Here is a 22,535-nt window from a genome sequence, read left to right on the forward strand (position 1 = left end):
CCATGTGATCAGCTCCTATTTACGACGGTTGCGGTGTCCCGGGATCATGGGATCACCTTTTGTGATGTTCTCACAAGCAAAGTCCGAATGGGGAAGTCGGACTCATTTAACAACCGTGTTACTAACTTAGCAAAGGCAGTGATTCACTTAACAACTGTGGCATGAAAGGTCGTAAAATGGGGCAAAACTCACTTAACAACTATCTTGCTTAGCGATGGAAATTTGGGGTTCAGTTATGGTCGTACGTCAAGGACTCCCTGTAGCTGCTGCAGCAGGTCCCATGAGGCAGAGGAGGTACTAATAGATGTTTAAATCGCTGGAGTTGAGAATCGGAGGAAATTATTTTTCTCTTTTTGAAAAAATCCCACAGATGTGCTCGCCTGCCCAACTCAGGCAACAAACGGAAGAACTTTGTGCTGCTATTGATGAAGCCTTGCAAGAGCCTTTGGCCAGGGTAGGCTAACGTCTAAAGCCACTTGCTTGCTTGGGCGCTTCCTTTCACACTCTGTACTTGAGCACCTTTTCTTCTCAATCCATTCCTACAGTGCCGATGTAATTCCTCTCCAAGTTCCTTGAAGAACATACTCGATTCAAATACGGGCAAAGTAAGTGAATAAGAATGCTAATGAAAATCCCTCCCCCCCACCCGCAAATGTCTCGACAGTATTTTCTGTTGCTGTTGTTGATGTAAATGTAAATCCTAGTTTTCCAACATTCCCCCTGCTTTTGTTTTGATGCTGCATACACCCGCATACAACTTGCCCGTATGAAGTCTATCTCTCCTACAGATACAGATACAAAGTACAGTGGTAACTTACATTCCAGGCAGTCAGGCCATGGCATGAGTTGTGTGGGTTATCTAGTCAGAGCATCATCACCATGCTGCATGTATGTGTGTCTATTTTGTATGTGTGGCTTCTGGATACTTGGTTTAACCCTGCTGCATCAGGGATGAAGGCCTAAGAACTTCATGATGGTGGTGCTGTTGTCCCAAACTGGGTCCTAGCCTGGTGCCAAAGCCAATATAGACCACCAGACACGAGGAATAGCTTTTCCAGTTTCTTTTATTGGAGTACTCCTGTAAAAGGGTCTCAGCCTCAAAGGTGCCAAGACCTCAAACAATGCACAAGCACAAATTTTATACACTTATGATTAAGGACGTTAACACCCTAAGAATCTCACATGTTTCTTTTGATTGGATTCTTCTGCTTTACCCTCCTTCTTCATACATCACATGTTTATGGTAATAAGCTTTCTTATCAAAAGAGGTGGGTCTTTTACTATTATTATAGGCTAGAGGTTACCAAAGTTTATATATCTCTGTGCCTTAGCTAGCATCCTTCTAGCAACTTTCTTGTGTGTCAGCAATTCTTTAACAAACTTTCCTAATTCCAACCTGAGTTCTTCAGTGCCATCCCAGTGGGGTTGAGAAAACATGGGCAGTCATAGAATAGATAGTGGATAAATCCCATTGAAACTCAAATATTGCAAAGACTGAAGAAAACCACACAGAGTTTCCTCCAGTGTGAACCTTACTCAGTGGTTCCGCCAGTTCCCTAATCTTTCATTTTTGTTGTGATTCAGGGTCAGCCTGTGGGTTCGGCAGTTGGGTCGGACGATTCAGAGGAGGAGGAGGGGGGTGTTGGAGAGCTTGCTGAGGGGGTTGGAGAGCTTGCTGATGAGAGCCCTCAGCCAGGCCCCTCCCATCTGGTCACGACGCAGACCCAGCTGTGTGAGCCTGACAGTGTGGATGAAGATGACCCACAGCTGGCCCTGTTCAAGGACGCCTGACACAGGAGGCAGTCAATCAGGAGTAAACAGAGGAAGGCAATGGGGCACCTCGGAAGGAGGCAGAGAGAAGCCACACCCTGAACTGTTTAAAAGGGGAATGTGTGGGAGGGCTGGTTTGCTGAAGGCAACTGTTTGAATAGCTCCTGTTTCATGGTTCGTGTCTTGTTTTGCTCTATTTGCTTTTGTGTTCATAAATTTGGCAGGCTTAGTTCCAGCCTCTTGCCTTCTTGTAAAAGGGGTTGTCCCTGCCTTTTCTGCAGGGCCGGTAGCAGGCTGGTACAGAACAATTTTGCTCACTCTAATAATATAGAACAGTATTTCATTTTTTTTTAAAAAAATTAATATAATTTTAACTGAAGAAATTTTTTAAAAGACAAAAACAATACAAAATTAGAAAAGCGGAAAACAAGGAAGAACAGCAAATGATAAAACAGAAAGAGAAAAAAGATGGCAAGGAAACATCTTCTGATATTTTTGACAAGAGGACTAAATCAATTTATATTTAGCCCTAAGGTTACGTGCGCTGCAGGCAGTTTGAAAGAAACTGAATCGTTTACATGAAAATAGTAGACAATGGTCTACGTCTCAAGTCGAAGGATCTAACTGGCCCTATAGAATCTTTCCTCATCTCCAAAAGCATCTGGATTTGAAGTGATTTGCACGGGAAATTCTGCATGAGATCCTCCTCTTGACCCATGATTTGTAGTTAAGGATTCTGTAGGAAATCTTAATTCACCTTGATTTACACTGAGGCATCTCCTCTTTTTGCCCACTGGAGCAAACTCACCTAGAGAACTCGGTGATGATCCAGATATAGAGGTTTGGCTGTTTGGGTGGAGAGGTATCTTCCTGACGTGCAAGGGTAGAATCTCCTTTAATGAATTGGTAGTCATTATCCAATTGGTTAGGATAATATTTGGTAAACTCCATTTGCTCTCATCAACCTCCTATATTGAGTTCATTAGCTCCTCCTGAGAAGGAATAGTAAGTGATGCATTGAGCCAAATTTCTCTCCCTCCTTCAGCCTGATGGATTTCCCCCCCCACACCCGCCCCCCAAAGAATATTATGTGCATAATGTTATCAGAAACTTTCCTGGATGTACCCTCCCGTAACACCTTGGCAAGCTTCCCAGGAGTCAGGAGTGGCAGGCACAGATATTTTAAAATACTCCAGTTGGCATGATCCCAAAGCTCTGTAGAAAAAGCTTAAGAGCATTTGGGGTAATACGAGTTGTTGAAACAACAGCACAAGCCTCTTAAAGCCTTGGCAGTGTGGGAGCCTTGTTGTCTCTGTCAATTCTGTCAGTGTTGTTTTACACCTAAGTAACTATGGTAAATTTGAGCACGGGCCTTTTCTTGGACTATTTATGTGGATAATTTCTACTGGCATATACAGGTAGTCCTTGACTTACAACAGCTCATTTACTGACCATCCAAAGTTACAACAGCCCTGAAAAAGTTGACTTATGACTATTTTTCACAGTTATGACCTTTGCAGCATCCCCATAGTGATGTGATCAAAATTCAGATGCTTGGCGACTGGTTCATATTTATGATGGTCACAGTGCCCCTCCCAGGATCATGTGATCCACTTTTGTGACCTTCTGACAAGCAAAGTCAATGGGGAAGCCAGATTCACTTAACAACCGGGTTACTAACTTGACAATTGCAGGCGATAAAGGTTATAAAATGGGGCAAAACTCACTTAACAAATATCTCACTTAATGGCAGTGAGGCTCAGTTGTGGTCATAAGTCAAGGACTACTTGTATAACATGATTTTTTTTCCAGTTGTAGTACTTACGTTTCAAATTATCCTTCACTGCTAAGCTTTGAATTGTCCTGATCACAGAGTTTTGTATTTCACTGTGTGTGTGTTCTCCCTTCTACAGGTAATCCTCGCCCTATACCAGGGCTTTTAAACCAGTGGTACAGGTACCACCTGTGGTACATTGGCACCTGGCAAGTGGTACACGACCATCCTAGAAAAGTGGTAGTGGGTGAGGGGAATGAGCTGAACCAGTGGTAGCACTGCACAAGCCTGAGCGAGAGACAGCTGGAGCTGCAGGGCTGTCAGGGCTCAGCAAAAGCACCAGGATCAGCGCTTCTTCAGGGCTGTCAGGGCTCAGTGGAAGCACCAGGATCAGCGCCAGGCTCCAGCTGGAGCTCAGCGCTGATCCTGGTGCTTCTGAGCCCAGAAGAAGCACCGATCAGCTGGAATGTTGCAGCATCTCCAGGGTCTTGTGATTTACATTCATATGCTTGGCAACTGATTCATATTTATGACGGTTACAGTGTCCCAGGGTCATGTGAAGTGACCAAAACTTGCTGCAACCACCCAGCAGAGGCGGGGGGGGGGGGAGAAATAAAAACCAAACACCTTCCCACCCCACCCCCGCTGCCAATCCTCAACAGAAATACTCACAACAATGAAAACCTCAAACAGGAGGAAGAGCACCGCCAGGCGGGCAGGCAGGTGTCTTGCTCAGCTGTGGCTTGGGGGGCACTTTTTCAGTGCCATTGTAACTTCAAACAGTCACTAAGTGAACTGTTGTAAGTCGAGGACTACCTGTACTTCATCACTTTTTTCCTCTTTTTTTTTTTTTGGTCATCAAGTTTTTGACACCTTGCTAGGCGACTCGGATTTTGCCATATCCTAAAAGTGGTACAATGGGTGAAAAGGTTGAAAAGCCCTGCCCTATACTATAATTGAGCCCAAAATTTCTGCTGTTAAATGAGACATTTGTTAAGTGAATTTTGCCCCATTTTATCGCCTGCAATTGTCAAGTTAGTAACATGGTTGTTAAGTGTGAAAAATGGTTATAAGTCATTTTTTTCAGTGCCATTGTAACTTTGAACGGTTGCTAGATGAACTGTTGTAACTCAAGGACTCCTTGTATTGGCATTCTCACCACCTTCCTTTACAAAGCCTCTACTAGCCTTTTTATTTCTTCTCCTGTAGCTTTTTTTCAGCCTCTGACAGCTGATCAACATATAGACTGTGTGGGCCATAAGCAGGTGATCATTTTGCAACTAAGGACATTTCTGTGTTCAGCTCTATTAGGTTGGAATCTAGTTCATCAGCCTCAGATTCCATTCTGACTGCTTCTCCAGCTTTGTCTACTACAGTTAAATCCTTATCAGAGGATGAGACCTTGTCAGAATCACAGTCAGATAAGATGTGGTACTTATCAATTGTTGATTTAAGAGGCAAGGTAGCCTTGCATGCCTTTTTTTTTTGTAACTCAGTTACAAAAGCGGTTTATTTTCTTTCAGTTATTCAGAGGTTTTTCTATAACGAGTTTTGGTGTAGCCGTTTGTAGCTAGTTGTCTTTGTCAAGTTACTATTCTCACCTCCTCCAGATATGTTGGTGTTTTGTATCCCTTGCATTCTTAGTACAACTCATAAAACTTTAGAAACAACACAACAGCCAGATGAGGATAAGAAAAAAGGGGTTAAATGGTGAGTTAAGGGATAGGCTTGTTTAAGCACAGTGTATTCTTCCATGTCTCTGATTCAATGCACAGCTTCCTTGATAATGACAAAGATAATGATAACAACAACAACAACAACGTTGGAAAGTACCTTGGAGGTCATCTAATCCAACCCCCTGCTCAGGCAGGAAACCCTATATCATTTCAGACAAATGGCTATTCAATCTCTTCTTAAAAACTTAGTGTTGGAGCATTCACTGCTTCTGGAGGCAGGTTGTTCCACTGTCAGGAAATTTCTCCTTAGTTCTAGGTTGCTTCTCTCCTTTTTTTTTTTTTTTTTTTTTTTTATTGAAAAGTTTTAAAAATACAGTTTTCCTTTAAAAAACCCCCTTCCCCCTCCCTACCTCCCCTCCCTACCTCCCCCCTTCCCCCCCCTCCCCCCCTCCCTCCTCCCCCCCCACCTCCCCCTAACCCCCCTCCCCCCCCCGGACTTCCCAGAGCTAAATACAAGGTATATATATATAAAAAGGCAATCATAAACAACCATATACTAACAACTATAAATTCTAAAATCCCTCACTCTCTAACTTATATAGGATCAAACAAAACTTAGCATTATTAAATATATATAGAAGACAAAATAAAAAAAGAAAAAAGAAAACGAAAGAAGACTTATTCAAATGCTAGATAAAACTTCTTGACCCTATACTTATTCTGGATAAACTCAATCCATTTTCTCCATTCCATAATATAATGTTCTTGCGAGTAATCTTTCAAATAGGCCGAAATCTTCGCCATCTCTGCCAAGTCGGAAACCTTTAAAATCCACTCTTGTATAGTCGGCAGTTCCTCTTTCTTCCAATATTGACCTATCAAAAGTCTTGCTGCCGTAACTAAATTCAGCATCAACTTAGAGTCCACAACTGTAGCGTCAACAATTATTCCCAACAAAAAAAATTGCGGACAAAACTTTATCCTCCGTTTAAAAATCTTCTGCATATTCCACCAGACTTTTATCCAAAAAGCCTTGACCTTTTTACATGTCCACCATATGTGAAAATATGTTGCCTCTTCATCACCACACCTCCAACATTTAAGCTGATAATTCGGATACATACTTGCAAGCTTTTTAGGATCTAGATGCCATCTATAAAACATTTTGTAAAAGTTCTCTCTTAAACTTTGAGCTTGAGTGAATTTTACATTCCTCACCCAGATCTTTTCCCACGTGTCCATTGTAATAACTTCCTGAATGTTTTGGGCCCATTTTATCATACAATCCTTAACAAGCTCTGTTTCTGAATCGATCTCTATCAATGCAAGATATATCCGTTTAATATGTGCTGGTCCTTGATTTCTAATTTGCTTTATCAAATTTTCATCAGTCGTTGCAAATCCATTTTTTTGGTCTTCTTTCCACCTGGCCTGTAACTGAATATATTGAAACCAAGTCTGAACAACCTTCTCTTCTCGCAAGAAACTATATGATTTCAAGCACCAAATATTCCTTTCCAAACTTAAAATTTCCTTGTAAGTAGTCTCATCATGTTTGAAACCAGCATGTATATTTTCTATTGCGTGTTTTGGGATTGCCCACAATGGTATCTTGCTGCTTAACTTATGTCTATACTTCTTCCAAACTCTCAGCAATGCCTGTCTTAAAATATGCATCCTAAACACAGTATCTACCTTCTTATCATACAACAAATATGCATGCCAGCCAAACAACAGATCATGGCCCTCAAGATTTAATAACCTCGATTGTGTCAAATTAATCCAATCACTTATTCCTACTAGTGCAGCAGCTTCATAATATAATTTAAAATTAGGCATTTTAAGGCCACCTCTCTCACGAGTATCCTGCATAATCTTAAGTTTAACTCGTGGCTTTTTCCCTGCCCACACAAATTTATTGATACCACGCTGCCATTCCTCCAAGTTAGAGTCTTTCTTAAGAATCGGTATCATTTGAAATAAGAATAAAAATTTGGGCAGGACATTCATTTTCACTGCTGCGATCCGTCCCAACAAAGACAATTGCAATTTTTCCCAACTCTCCAGTTCTTTTTGAATTTTCCCCCATAACTTTTCATAATTATTTTTATATAGCTTTGTATTAGAGGGCGACAAAATCACCCCCAAATATTTAACCCTTTTAACAATCTCAAATCCAGTTAATCCTTCTAAGAGAGCCTTCTGCGAAACTGTCATATTTCTAGCCAAAATTTTAGTTTTCTGTATATTTACTTTAAATCCAGAAACCTTCCCATATTGTGTTATTATCTCCATCAGGTCCACAACAGAGTTCTCTGGCTGGGTCACTGTAACAACCAGATCATCTGCAAATGCTCTCAATCTGTAATCCTGATCTCCAACTTGTATCCCCTTAATTTTTTCCGAATTCCGAATCTTAACCAATAGTATCTCTAATGTTAATATAAATAACAAGGGCGATAGCGGACAGCCTTGCCTTGTGCCCTTCTCAATATTACATACTGTTGTCAAACTATTGTTAACTATAATTCGGGCAGTTTGTTTTTGGTATAATGCCCTAATCGGTTGTAAAAAATTTTCCCCAAAATCCATTTTGTCTAAAACTTTCAACAAAAATTGCCAGTTCAATTGATCAAAAGCCTTTTCAGCATCTAAAAAGATTAGCGCAGCAGAGATCTGGTTGTGCCTTTCCAAAAACTCTAACACATCAACTATATGTCTCACATTGGTTTTCATTTGTCTTCCACTAATAAACCCCGTTTGGTCCCCATGAATCACCTGTTGCAGAACCCTCATCAGTCTATTAGCCAAAACCTTAGCAAATATCTTATAATCTGTATTTAAAAGCGATATCGGTCTGTAATTTTTAACTAAAGTAGCATCCTGGTCTTCCTTCGGAATCAAAGAGATAAAAGCTGTTCTCCAAGACGGGGGCACCTTTCCCCCCCTCTGGATTGTCTGGAACAGTTCCTTTAACGGTTTTATCATCTCTAATTGTAAGTTTTTATAATAGGCCGCAGTCAAGCCATCAGTGCCTGGTGCTTTATCCACCTTCAGTTCCTTAATAGCTGTAAAAATTTCTTCTTCTGTAATCAGTTGGTTAATCCCCTCTTTTTGTACTTGCGTAAGAACCGGGATGCTAGCCTTCTCCAAATACGTATCAATATCTTTTGCATTAATGTCCTCTTTAGTATATAATTTCGAATAAAAATCCACAAAGGCATCCTTAATAAGATTCTGTTGATACACAACCCTTCCTTTATGCTCAATCTTATCTATATTAGATGCCCTTTGTTTTTTCCTCAGTCTATAAGCCAACCATCTGCCTGGCTTATTAGCATTGCAAAAAGTATTATGCCTAGCAAACCGCAGATTGGTCGCCACTTGATCAGCCATTAATTTATCAAATTGTCCTCGTAACAGTCTAATAGCCTCCTTGATCTTCACCTCCTCTGGGTTCAAAATCAAAGCCTTTTCTTTTTCCTTTATTTCATTCTCCAGTTCTTTCCTTCTAGTTTCCACTGCACGTCTATGTCTATTATTCATATATATCAACACCCCTCTCATATAGGCCTTGCTAGCATCCCAAACCATATCCATAGAGGTACCCTTATTCATATTCATCTCAAAAAAATCCTTCATCCGCTGTTTGCATTCTTCCACATTTCTCTGATTTCTAAACAAATTCTCATTTACGCGCCATGAGCGTCTATCTCCTCTTTCCTTATCAATCTCCAACCACACTGGACTGTGATCAGAGATAATTCTTGCGCAGATTTTCACCTTTTTAGTTCTCAAAAGAAGATCATTAGTCAACAAAATAAAATCAATCCTCGAAAAAGATTGGTGTCTATCAGAATAAAATGTATAATCCTTCTCCCGCAAATGTCTCTCACGCCAAATATCTCGCAATTCCAGGTCATCCTTCATTTCAAAAAAAGATTTAGGCAGTCTAGCGTGACTTGGAATGCGTTTAAAGGCTCCAGCCTTATCCAACTGTACATCCATAACTCCATTCCAGTCCCCCATAAAAATAAAGGATTTATAATCCAACTGGGTAAGCTTTGTATGAAGTAAACTAAAAAAGTCAGCTTGTTGTTGATTTGGAGCATATAATCCAACTAAAAGCGTCTTTTTACCTTCAAACAACAGCTCGATCATAACATATCTTCCATGCTTATCTGCTTCAATTAGGTCCGCTGTTAAGGCACTTTTAACATAAACAACCACTCCATTTTTCTTATTCTCTGCAGAAGCAACAAATTGCGTACCCAGCCTCGAGTTCAATAAATACTTTTGATCCAAAACTCTAATATGCGTTTCTTGCAGGCATATAACATCTATCTTAAATTGTTTTAAATATTGAAAAACTTTCTTCCTCTTCTGCGGTGAGTTTAGTCCATTAACATTCCAGGTTAAAAATTTAGTTGCCATGTATATCCTCGAAAAGCTCTTGGACCACAGCTTTGATAGGACTGGTTACTTTAGGCCGTGCTCCTCCCACAGCTTGGCTATGAATGCGATGTGAAGAATCTGAAGACTTTTGCTGATCTTGTTCTTTTATTTTCTTTGCTCGTTTTAAAGCAGCACGCGTCACTCTTTGCTCTCTAGGATCATCCAAAGAGATTGTAGCTTGATCTCCTCCAGCACCATTTTCCTCTGTTTCCTCCTCTTGTTGTTCTTCTTCTCCAGATCCCTTTCCAGCTTCCAAGAGCGTTAATGAGGTTGCTTTTAAGACATTATTGTAGAAATCACGTGCTTGTTTCACAGTAGTCAGCCTATACCTTTTACCTTCATACATCACCATCAGCCCCTCTGGAATCTCCCATCTGAACCTTATATCTCTTTGCTTGAGCTCTTGCACAAGAAATGTATAGTCCTTTCTTCCCCTTAAAATCCTTGGAGGAATTTCTTTTAAAACCAAGACTTCTTGTTCAGCAATCACAACCTTAACATCATAGGCAGCTTGTATAACTTGATCTCTAATTTCTCTTTTTGCAAAATAAACCACCACATCTCTAGGCAACTTTCTCTGTCTGGCAATCCATGAATTCACCCGAAACACTTTATCCATAGCTGCTCTTATTTCAGATGCTGGCTGGTTCAATACCCCTTCGAGAGCCTCAGAGATCAGCTGCTTTAAATCTTCTTTAACATTCTCTTTTAAGCCTCTAATTCTGACAGCAAACTGCATCTGGTAATGTTGGGCATGGCTTAACTCCCTTTCCAACTTGCCTCTTTCAATTTCATTCTCCCGTGCTTTTACTTCTAGTATAGCATTCCTTTGAGCCAAATCATCCACTTTTTCATCTAAATCTTCCACACATTCCGCCACTTTATGCACTGAAGTCAAAATGTCTACCTTCATCACGCTGTACTTCTGTTCCATCCTCTCTTCCATTCTTTCCTCAAATTTCTCCAATTTCTCCTCCATCTGTGCAAATTTATCAGCAATTGATTGATTAATTGATTCCAAAAGTACCTGGGCATGTTTATCCAAGGCATCTCGCAAATCCTTCGATGTCAGCACTTCAGGAGGGTGCAATGCCTGTAGTGATGATTGTTGCACCGGCGAGGATCCTCCACTCCGAAGAGTTTTAGAGGGAGGTTTAGCCGCCATCTTTTAATCCTCAATTATGACGCACTTTCAATTAAAGTTTAAAAAGTCCAACAAGTTAGAGAGTACAGTAAAATAGTCCTCTTCACCTTTTCCTCTTGTACCGCTCTGCCTGCTCCTTTAAATCATAGTCCTTTCATCAGGCAGGGCTGGTTCGCAGACGCCTGGCTCTGCTCCAGGAAGTTCGGAGCAGAGACGACGGCCAGCTGGGAGCAACCCAGGCTTCGGGGGAGTTCGATCCTTCAGCCGCCCAAGCTCAAAGCTCAGGCGGCCTCGGAGAACTCTACCCCTACCTGGGGCCTCACCCCCTCCTCTTCTCCCGAGGAGGGGGCTTCAATTTCGCCCGAACAGCTGATCGGCGCTGTTTCAGGCAAAAAAACAAACAGCTGAGCCGCGGGCAGCCAGGGGAGGCTGTCTTCAGCGCCGCGCCGCCAGCGGAAGTCCTAGGTTGCTTCTCTCCTTGACTAGTTTCCATCCATTGCTTCTTGTCCTGCCTTCGGGTGCTTTGGAAAATAGCTTGACTCCCTCTTTTTTATGGCAACCCCTGAGATATTGGAACACTGCTATCATGTCACCCCTCACCCTTCTCTTTGTTAAACTACACATACCCAATTCCAGCAACCGTTCCTTATATGTTGTAGCCTCCAATCTCCTAATCATCTTTGTTGCTCTTCTCTGTACTCTTTCTAGAGTCTCAACGTCTTTTTTACTGTCTTTTACTTACTATCTTTGCTGTTGGGTGGGAATGGAAAACATATTCCAGCAGTGCCCAAATGTAACAATTCAGCAAAAAAAGTTTTCTGCACAGTGCCAAACTGTTCTAACATGGTGTGGTTGGATTCCTTGCAGATGTCTACTGCTCCACAGAGGCCAGCTGGTCGGGAAACCAAATATGTAAGTATCTTCATAATATGGTCTTCACATCTGTTTTTAATAGCAGGACGCCACCTTTGAGAGGACTTTTGAGCAAGTATAGAGAATTCTGCCTCCAATAATTGAATAATTAGTCTCCAAAAAACTGTGTGGTTTAGGCCGAGATCTTTCAGAGCTGAGAATAGCATTGCTTTCTCTTTCTCTTTTCATTCTGAATCAAGCACTGATCAAAGCATCTTGTGATTTGGTTAGAAGCAAGGATGCTGCATTCAAATTGACATTGTGAGTTAGGATTGCAATAATTTTTTGCATCTGTCAGATTGGATGACAGAAACCCATCTACGAGGAATGAAGAACATGCACATTTTGGAAAGCATTTGGATTTTATTCATCTCTATCCCAGCAGCTGGCATCATAAATTTCTGTGGAGGAGACATGTTCGAAGAAAGTTGGATTTTCTTCCACTTAATTTTAATAAAGATAAATAAAAGGATAGTAACTGCATTTTCCCCTTGTATCAATAACAAAGCTGAAAAACAAGGTGGAAAAAAATCAATATAAATAAATAAAGGTTTTTAATTTCTCTTTGATGTACTTTGTATTAGACGTTAGTAAAGGGTTTCATTAGGGCTACCACAAAAACCTAGAACCAGAGCTGCAAAAATACCAGCAAAGACATACAGAAAACTCAATTTGCTGTTGTCCTAGAAGTTGTCATGGTTCCAATAGATGAGACCAGTAGAAATAAGAACTCTGAGGCATTTGCTTTCCTCAAAGAACAATTTTAATGGCTACATAATATTAGTACGAACAAAGATGAAACCAAAACTGAAAGTCCCCCCCCACACAAGGTTACAAAGTAAAAGTTGAACTCCCCACCTCTAAGTGTGTCATAAATCATAATCCCCAATTAACACCTTTGGCGGGCTCTCTAACGGTAGCTCCGGCCTTCCAAATACTTAGGCTGCTTGATCTTAGTTCCCACAAGAAAGTTATTGTTATGACTAAACTAGAAGAATGCATCTTTTCCTTCCCCTCCTGTTGCTGTGGCAGCTGAAAAACTAAGAAAGATGGCTGCAGTCAGAGTGTTTGAAGGTTTGACAGAAGCGTTGTCTGAAGTTTTGCATCACAGACCCAGTAATGCTCATTTTATATTAAAGCTTTGTATAGAAAGTTTACTTAGTAAGTGATTGATAGGTAGGAGCTAAGAGAAACTCTAGGAAGAAGCCATTTGTGATAATGCCATCTCCTGTAGTCATCAGGAAACAATGTGAGTAACAAGAAAGTGAAGAGAAAAGAATGTAGAACGTCATAACAACTATAGTATGGATTAAATGTCATCAAATCAATATCAACACTTACTAACTTTTTCCAGGATGACATAACGATTATAAACATTCTCAAATCTATCTTTAGTTCATACTTCTGCACAATATGATTAATATTCATCTGTGTCCCTATGCTTATTTCCAAGAAATATACTGTAATTAACCTAGAAAGATAGTTTTATTGGAACAAGATAAAGAGCTATTGACTCCTTTGTCATCTAGCTAAGCACTCGAGTGCTTATGGTGAGGTGAATTAAAACAGAAAACCATTTCTCCTGTAGGTTTTCCTATTGAATGACCACTCTTTTGTGATTGTTCAAAATTATAACAGCACTTAACAAGGAGATTTATGACTGGCCCTCATAACCGTGACCATTGCAGCATCCCTGTGGTTACATAATTGCAATTTGGGCAATCATGGCATGCAGTTGCAATGGTCGCAGTGTATCACAATCACAAACATGTGATTGTGTATCACAATTGCAAACTTTGCTGCTGACGTCTGACAAGCATAGTCAGGGAAGAATGCAAATGATGATCTTGCAACATTGTGCTTAATAACCATGCAGGATTCACTTAATGACAACTGGAACTGCCACAACTGTCATTGTGAGTTGGTGTGGTCATGTGATGTCACATTTTATGACCAGGTCACTTAGAAGTGGAGTTGCCAGTCCCAATTACCACTGTTAAGTGAAGACTATCTATATTTCAAGATAGGGTAATGTTCCATGATTAGGTAACATGAGAAAATCCAGCATATTCAGGCTATTAATTTTATAACAAGACTTCTTATTCATATCTTTACACCAAATGTGATTTGCACCACTCTTCAAGCAATGGGCACTCTCAAAATAGAGGGACTTCTTTTGTAAAATGAACCTCATAGTCATTTATAATTGATTTTTCTGATGGACAGCTCCAAAGAGAAACAATGAACAGCTGATTTTTTTGTATTGCTTAGTCAATAAAAGAGAGAACAGAGAAATAACAAATTTTTGTCTGCTTATGTTATGCTGGTCCTCTATAATCGGTTATCGGTATAGAAGAGATTATTCTGTCACTCTGCTGAAATATTGTCACTATCATTGTGCAAGACATACACAATTGTAGGTTATTTGATTATAAATATGGGGGACTTCCACTTTTGCCTGGTAGTGACCGTCGCTGGCTTGCGGATTCTCCGCACCCCCATGGCTAATTTTGCCTTGCTAAGGGACCCTAAATGAGTCTAAGTCGCCCCAGAGAGGCGACGAAGAAAGAAGGGTGCTCCAGCAATTCTGGAATGGCAGCGGCCATTCCGTTCAACTTGGGGAAAGCCTTCTAACCTGACAGGAGAAAGGCTGGCCGTATTGCATTGACCAGCCCAAGCTACTAGCAAGTCCAAAAGCACTAACCAGCACAGCTGTGAACAGCGTTCTTGAAACTGGGTGAGGAATTCTATCTTCTCTTTTCTCTTTTATATTTAACTTCCTGGAAAAGATTCCCAAGAAGCAAAATACCTCCAAAAGGGAAGGAGGGGGATTTCTGCCCCATCCTTATACTAACGGAAGTGGCAAATTAATCTTTTTATAGAGGATCAAAATATATGGAAGTGAAATAAATATAAAACATGAAACTTAAAAATTAAATCTGGATAGATCTAAAATTGTTTGAATGGTTAAGACTCTCATTCTAAAGATAATTTTTCATTTTGGAAATTGAAAAACAAATAGTTGCTGACATCTAGTAGCAGATGAAGACTATGACAGCTGTGAATTTAATATAAGACTTGGCAACATCTGGGAAAATCTAATCTGTGTTTGTGACCTTCAAAGCTTTAACAACAAAGAACAGCTGTGACAAAAAAGACAATAATCTGGGCTGTAGACAGAATTATAAATTTCTGATTATAAATATGGATGTTTCTATCAAATAGGTCTCATCTCTGGTATGCCTACAATCTAAAGACAGTTGCAGTAGGCATACTTTTTCTTTTTAGCATCTTTTCCTCTTTGCTGGTTACATCTGAAGTGGTTCTACAATATGGTGATGATTTTTGTTTGTTTATATTAAAATAGGAAAGAAAGAACATCTGGCCCCTCAGTTCATTTTCTGCTTGAAAGTCATCCTGTTTGCAGTGTTTTTCTCAAGACAAAAAAAAATGCTCAAACCAAGTCAAAACAAAATGAAAATACAAAGATGGGCACAGAAATGTATACTAATGAATCTTCTCTTCTTATGTAATATAAGTAATTCTCCCTGATATAAATGGAAGATTCTTTTCATTGAGCTAATATTGTAAATATTTTGTTCCAGGCCAACCTCTATTTAACGGCTCCTGCAGTGACTGAGACACAAAAGGTACGTTTCTCAATCCCTCCTAGATCGACTGATCGTAAATCATATTCTCAGACTCCATGTGATCTGAATAAAAATTCCACACAAATACAAAACTGTGGCTGACACAACAACAAAGATGTAGCATCAAAGCAAGCAGGAAGAATTATGATTTTGAAAAAGTTCTGGGGACTTATTTCCCTTAATATCATAACTGCCTTAAGAAAGAATGCTCCAAGTCAAGAGGAAGTGAAATAATTTAGCTCTGCTAGAAACTACTGTATATGCAGGGCTTTTTTTTCTCATAGAACGCTCAGAACGGAGTTCCGGCACCTTTTTTGGATGGAACCTTGTAGGGTAGGCAAGGTGGGTTGTATGACATGTGTGAGTTCCGGCACCTTTTTCTTTTACAAAAAAAGCACTGTGTATATGTCTGGCTATATGCGTAGGGCCATCCCTAATTAAGAAGAGACTGGACAGCCACTTGTCCAGAATGGTATAGATCTTCTACTTGAGCAGAGGGGTTGAACTAGAAGACCTCCAAGGTCCCTTCCAGCTCTGTTATTCTGTATTATCCTCAGTTATGTGAAGCTCTCAGTTTTTAATGTGTGCTAAGAACTCTACTAGTTTGGCTCCAATAGAGATCTGCGCTCTTCGGACATTTTTGTGCTGAAACCCAATTCCAGTTCTCTCACTCACACCCAAAAACGCATATATACACATACATGTTGTGGGAAGTCAGCCCCCCCCCAGAGAAGGAAATATTAAAGAGGCAGAAAAGCATGCCCAGTTTTTCTTAATAGCCCCAAGTCTCCCTCCCCCAAGCAGAAACCAGCTCTGTAGAAATGCAGTTGTAAATGCATTTACAGGAAGGTTGGAGGGCCCCCTGCTAAAGGTTAGGAAGACAAAGACACCTAAAATCTATATACCCCACCCAAACTCTAAGACAGGACATAATAGGATTAACCCACAGATGCCAAAGGGCACACACAGACTCAGGTCAAAATACATGACACAGGAAATACAAAGCCTCAAACAGGAACAGGAAACAACCGCATATAAATTTAATTAATTAATCATCATCATCATCATCATCATCATCATCATCATCATCATCATCATCATCATAATAGCAGCCCCAGAGGGTATAAAACCCCACTCCCTACATGTGCTGTCTCTTTTCTTCCAGAGCCATCTTTCTGTCTGGCTCTCCTCTTCAATAAACTGCAACCTTCTTTCTAAAGCAGTCGCCATGTTGTTTATTCCCGGCTTGGATTGAACCATGATGAAAACTTTTCCTTCAATAATGTTCTGTACTGTATATCTTGAATAACTGCTTTTGATGGAAAAGAAAGGGATGACTTGTGATACTTCTTCACTAACAATCTTTAGCAGACTAGTCCTAAGCATGGCAGTGCAGTGAACTTGGGGCATCACCACATGCTATCTTGGGGTGGGCAACCTATGGCACTAAGGCCACATTAGATATTTTTAATACCGCAAGATCCAGTCTGAATCAGTCACTGTGACCAAAGGCTTATTTTTCCGAGCTTTCGGGCTCGTGTAGAGCCCATCATCAGAGAACTTCTCTCTCTCCAGAATATCTGATGATGGGCTCCAGCATGCACCCAAAAGCTTGGAAGATTAAATGTCTGGTCACCATGATCGACCCAGATTGGATCCTGCAACATTATCCTGGGACATGTACACTTGCCTTCGTTCGCTTTTTCTCACTCTTGACCACCCCTGCCTCCCAGCCATGATTGGTTACAATAGCTATGGTAAGAAAGAAACAAAAACTCTAGCAGAAGCCCTAACATTTGTATATTACAAACGAAACAAAACTCCCCTAGGTGTGATGAGGCTTCATTTTCATGGTAGAGTTTAATCTCCTTAAAAACTAAATTATGGCTTTTGGAAACAAAATCCCTTTGTCCTCCACTTCATCATGCTGTCTATTTTTACTCTCCTCTGTTGCAAGGCTGGATGATATTTTGAGGTATAGATAAGAGGACTCTTGGGGGCAGGGGCAGGTTCCAGGCACTTCTGTGGATATAAACAGTCACAAAAGAAGAAGAAACCTTTTAAAAGACTGGAAGCCTCGTATGGATGCTTTGCTAAAAGAGGAAAAGGCAGAACTGATTTATTTATTTTTTTGAATTTGGGGATTAGAAAGAGTTAAAGAGGGAGAGGGAAAGAGCAAGATGGCAAATACTTGATAGACAGAAGGACAGAGGTCAAGATTCTGTTGTTGTCTTTCTTTTTTCACTTCTTTTGTTTCCTACCTTTACTTTTTTCATGTTTCATTTCATTTTTCATACTTTTATTGTATTGCATCTATCTAGTTAGATAGAAGATCTCATGTTTCAGGAAATATTCTGTATTCGCTTATCTTTCCCATCAGTTAATAGTTCTGACCTAGCCTCTTTTGGATGCCCAGGCTATCAGTGGTCACCCCCTGCATGATGCATGGAAGCACAGTTATAGCTATTACGTATTTCATTTTACTTTATTTATTCATTAGATGTATATCCCGCCTTTCCTCCAGGAGCTGAAGGAGGCATACCTCCAACAACCCTGTGAGGTAGGTCTGGCTAGGAATAGCAATGAGCTAAAAGTAAGTCATGCAGTAGGTTTTCACGGTTGAGGGTGGACTTGAACCTGGCTCTCCCTAGCCAAAACCCAGTCAGTTAACCATTATGCTATAGTGAAGCTTCTCAGGGCTAAGGTGCTTTGTTTTAAGTACCAGCATAGAAGGATGATCCATCTGATTTACCACATAGGAACAAGGAACATGCCAGTCTGGGGATTGCCATGACCTGAACCACTGATAAAATATGCGAAAGGCAGAAGCAGTTCTGGCTAGTATTTTCAATTTTGGGCACATGCTGTCCAAAATCTGGATTAAAACTTCTTGCCTGGTAGACCAAACTCTCTGTACTATATATTATCTCTGTTAAAGTTGGCACAAATATATATTTTATACAACCTTTTTTGTCTATACTATGCATTAGAAAAATTCATCTATGCTTTGTCATCGGTTCAAACATTATACATTTGCCATTCTGGTGTATGACTTATTTAATATTTCTGTACCATGTTCTTTCTTCACTACTAGACAAAGCCTGGGGTAATCCGACCAACTACTATAAAAGCAAAAATAATGATAAAAGAAGAAGAGCCTGTCCAGCCAAACCCCTTCAGAAAGTATTTGGAAGAAAGAAGTGATCTTCAGACTGAACAGGTAGAGTTTCCTCCTTCCTTTCCTAATTCTGCATTCCTCATCAGGGTTTTCTTTCTACATGGGCCTTCACGGAGGAGTTGGTCTAGGCTAGGGCTTCTCTTGGTGGGCATTTAATAGAGGTGCAAATCACGTAATTGCATAGGTGTTATTTTATCTTCCTGTTCATGTTGTTCTTCCTGGATTCTTTGCAGAGTTCACTTGTTTTGCACTGCACCTGCCTAGTTCTCATAGCAACACTATCAGTGCACAATGTAATGAAGGGTTTTGTTTATCAGCTGGCTTGTTTTAAAGCCCTGTCCTGGTTTGGGTTTTGAGGGAGTGTTTGTCCCAAGGTCATCCAGGCAGCTTCTGAGCCTTAGGGAGGACTAGCGTATGACTGTCCCCATTCCTACTTCAGCAGCTGACTCTCTGAATAACCTATGAGCAAGATTTCTTTAAAAGAAAAGAAATTGAAAACAAATGGCACAAGATAGTCCTCTTTCTGCTCTGTGGCTGCTCATTTCCTACTCCCCAGCATCTTCTAGTAGGGATGAGGTCTATGTGAGCAGAAAACAAATGGTTTCTGTTGTGTAGTGAGTTCTTTGGAGGCAGTAAGCAAGGCGAGAGGTTGCAAACAGGAATGTTGCTTTATTCAGGCAAACAGGAACAGAACTGAATCAGAGGCTGCTGCGCAGCTACTTATATGGTTGGCCACAAGGCGGTGGCCAATAGGTTTAAAGGAACCCATTCCTGCCCCAAATCCTCCAATGATCTTCTTGGAGACAGCTTGTCTGGCAAGTCAGTGACCGTTACACAGACACACCAATTGAGCAACCTTAAGCAGCATTCAAAAGACACGTGAAAACAGTTCAAGTAAATCCCAAAACATTACAATTACCTTCTTTCTCTGACCAGTCCAGAGGTCCTCTGACTATCGACTGGCTTTCTGAAAGATCGGCAGGCTCTGCCTCCAGATTCTGTGATAATTATTTCTCAGAATAGCCAATACTTTCACAGGGTTATTATCTGAATAATATGCAAAGATATTCACATAGGGTTAGGGTTAGATATAAGTGCAATAAGTAAACTTAAAAAAGAAATCCAGCAGTGTTGTTACATAGAGGACTGTACCAAATGTTCTTTTCAAAAGGTATCAATCCACACCTGGTATATTAAAATGCCTTTGGATGCTAGTGCAGGGCTTAAAAAGATAACCCTAACCACAACAATACTCCATGGTCATACGCAAATACTTTTATAGCTTGCTCTAGTCAAAATTACATAAAATGCAATGGGACTTTAAATAATGATGATGATGATGATGATGATGATGAATTAAGCTTTCATTCACTTCTCTATCATATGCCATAAAGTGTCCTGGAAAGCTGATGAAATAAGTAGATACTCCACTCACTATTCAGAATTGCTGTTTGATTGCTTAATCTCATAAGGCCAGCTTAGTCCGACTGAATCAGTGTGTTTAAAAACTCTGATTTGTGCTGCTCTCAGGATGAGTGAAAAGGATGCCAAGGGATTAAACCTTTGCCTGTCAGAGATTTGTCGAGCCCCTTCTTCTCAAAGGAGAACTTCTCTGCCCCTAGGTTTCAACCACTGTAGAGATTTAGCAGCTTTAGAAGCTTGTTCCCCTCTCACAAGCAGTACTGGGGGTTGATTGACAGCTCTCCTAAAAACACGAAATGGCACATTTCAGCTTCTCTGCCTCTGCGCTGTTCATTCCAGCCTCTATGTGTGCAACAAGATGGCTTCATTGTAAACCGGCATTTAGGATTATCAGTAGTAAACCACAATGAAAAGAAATGGAGTCATGGCAACTAGATTTCTTTTCTTTTTGGGTTGAAATATTTCACTGCTTATCCTGAAGAAGCTCCTTGGATAAGGAGCGAAACGTTTCGAACCAAAAAAAGAAAAGACGTCCGGTGGCCGTGACTCAACTTCCAGACAACTCTACCTGGATGACTGAGAAGTTTCATAAGCAGTCAGCTGAAAGGGTAAATCTTCCAAGTAAATAAGAGAGAAAGAGTCACAGGACAGAGTCAATAAACAAATACAAATCTGACTGCAATTTTGTCTTGAGGGTGTCTTTTTTCTGAGACTACCTGAAGACAAAATTATACTCAGATTTGTATTTGTATACTGACTTAAATAGTTCACAAGTTATAGGTGCCTGAAGATCCTACTAGGAATGCATCATTGAACTTCATAAAAATCCATAGTAGCCAGTGGTGGGATTCAAATATGTGAACAACCGGTTCTCTGTGTGGATGCCGCTTCCAGAAGTGCATTCAGGGCCTGGGCAAAAAAAAAAAATAGCTACCGGTTTTGCCGAAGTGGTACAAACTGGCTAAATCCCACCACTGGTAGTAGCATTATTATTTTTTGTGAAGTTCTTCTCTACCATTATAGCATTTGTGACACCACACAATATGTACAATAACCATATTAGGAATTTTACTTTCCCATATTCCAGGGAGGAGGGAAGGGAGGGAGGCAGGCAGGCAAGCAAGCAAGCAATTATTTTACCTTTTGGGGAAACATTGTTAAACGTAACAGAATAGGAAATTTTTGCTATGGAAATGGTATTTCTACTGGCAACTGTAGAGGATGTGTCAGTCCATTATAGTAATGAAGCTAATTTCAGTGCCAAAACCACATTTTTTGAGCACATGGGCCAAAAAATTGTAACACACTTGTATCTGATCAATTAATGCAATACAAGTTTTTCTTACTTTCTGTTGGGCCCATCTTCTCTAGTCTTAGGAGCCTAAAAAATCCTGACTTTTACAATTTATATGGAAATCTACTGAGCTTTTGTCACACATTATTTTTACAATTTCACTGTTACCTTGGATTAGCTTGCAGCATTTTGGGGAAGGATTGCTTCTTTTCAGCCTCATTGAAATAGCCAGGTTTGATCTTAATTATTCACTCGAGTAACTTCCTTTTTTCCCTCTTGCCTTGTTGAAATGCCTGAGTTAACCAGCCAAAAATGCACTCTGTACTTTGTACACTAGGGAGCGAGATTTGCTGAGCAAAATGATCTTTATGGTCTATCTAACTCAGACAAGCATTTTTCGTTGCTTTCATATCTTAATTCTAATGATTAATGTTTGAAGATTCTTCGAGGAATCCTGTTACTATAAACTAGCTGTGTAAAATTACAGTTTTTAAAATCAGTTTCATTTCAAATTAAATTTAAAGCAGATTTTCCATAGAACTGGCTTGGATCAGTTTTTATAAGTTAAGAGGCAGGTGGCCTTGAGCAAGTCATCTTTAGCAAAAGTATATCAAGCTCATTGAAATTTCCAGTCTGAAGGCTGATTCATGTATTCACCTGCAGGAGATTATCTGACCCCAGCATGACATTTCAGTAATAGACAGGTAGTTAAAAATTGCTCTTTATTGTCTTTCCATCTATCTTCTCCATTTATTTTTTGCAAAATATCTTATCTCATGTTGCCATTTCAGAAGAACATCCACGTACATAATAAACTTAAATCAGTTTCTGAAAACACCAGTGTTTTGAAATGAAAAACTATTATAATTGGGTATGACTTTTTCATCTTTAATCTTTCTTAGGGGGAATCATTTTTAACCCTTCCTTTTGTGTAAATACAGCATTATATTATTATTTTTAAATAAAGTTGTGTTAAATTATTGTAAAATAATAACATTAATGTGTAGAGTTGAAATGCTCCCCTGCTTCCCATTCAAATCCAATTAAATCAGGACAGAACAGTTGGTCTTAAATGTGCAAAGCAAATTAGACTTTGTTTAATTTTTTTAAAATTGATGATTTTTTTTTAAAAAAAGCAGCTTACAAACAGGCAAAATGAGAAAAGAAATAAAATAAAGATTGGCACAGAAATACAGTATTTTTAACTGGACAAAAGAATTACCATATGGCTAGAGTTGAGTGTCTATTTGATTAGAAATT

At 39.9% G+C, this 22,535-nt stretch overlaps 1 protein-coding gene across 4 annotated transcripts in view; it reads left to right on the top strand.

Moving 5' to 3' along the window:
- The window catches only part of MLIP (muscular LMNA interacting protein), a 93,408-nt gene that overhangs the window by 58,642 nt on the left and 12,231 nt on the right, over window positions 1-22,535 (top strand). Inside the window, exons 7-12 of one of the 4 annotated variants that reach the window (XM_081346726.1) lie at window positions 371-454; window positions 546-605; window positions 11,687-11,731; window positions 15,337-15,381; window positions 17,882-17,941; window positions 18,476-18,601. In XM_081346726.1, the coding sequence (XP_081202852.1) occupies window positions 371-454; window positions 546-605; window positions 11,687-11,731; window positions 15,337-15,381; window positions 17,882-17,941; window positions 18,476-18,601 (420 nt within the window). Of the gene's footprint in view, window positions 1-370; window positions 455-545; window positions 606-11,686; window positions 11,732-11,931; window positions 12,170-15,336; window positions 15,382-17,881; window positions 17,942-18,475; window positions 18,602-22,535 lie in introns of those variants that run through there. The other 3 variants (XM_081346727.1, XM_081346728.1, XM_081346729.1) reach the window with 3 other exon arrangements.

Source organism: Vipera berus, assembly GCF_964194415.1.
Source record: "Vipera berus genome assembly, chromosome: 1".
NCBI lineage: Eukaryota > Metazoa > Chordata > Lepidosauria > Squamata > Viperidae > Vipera > Vipera berus.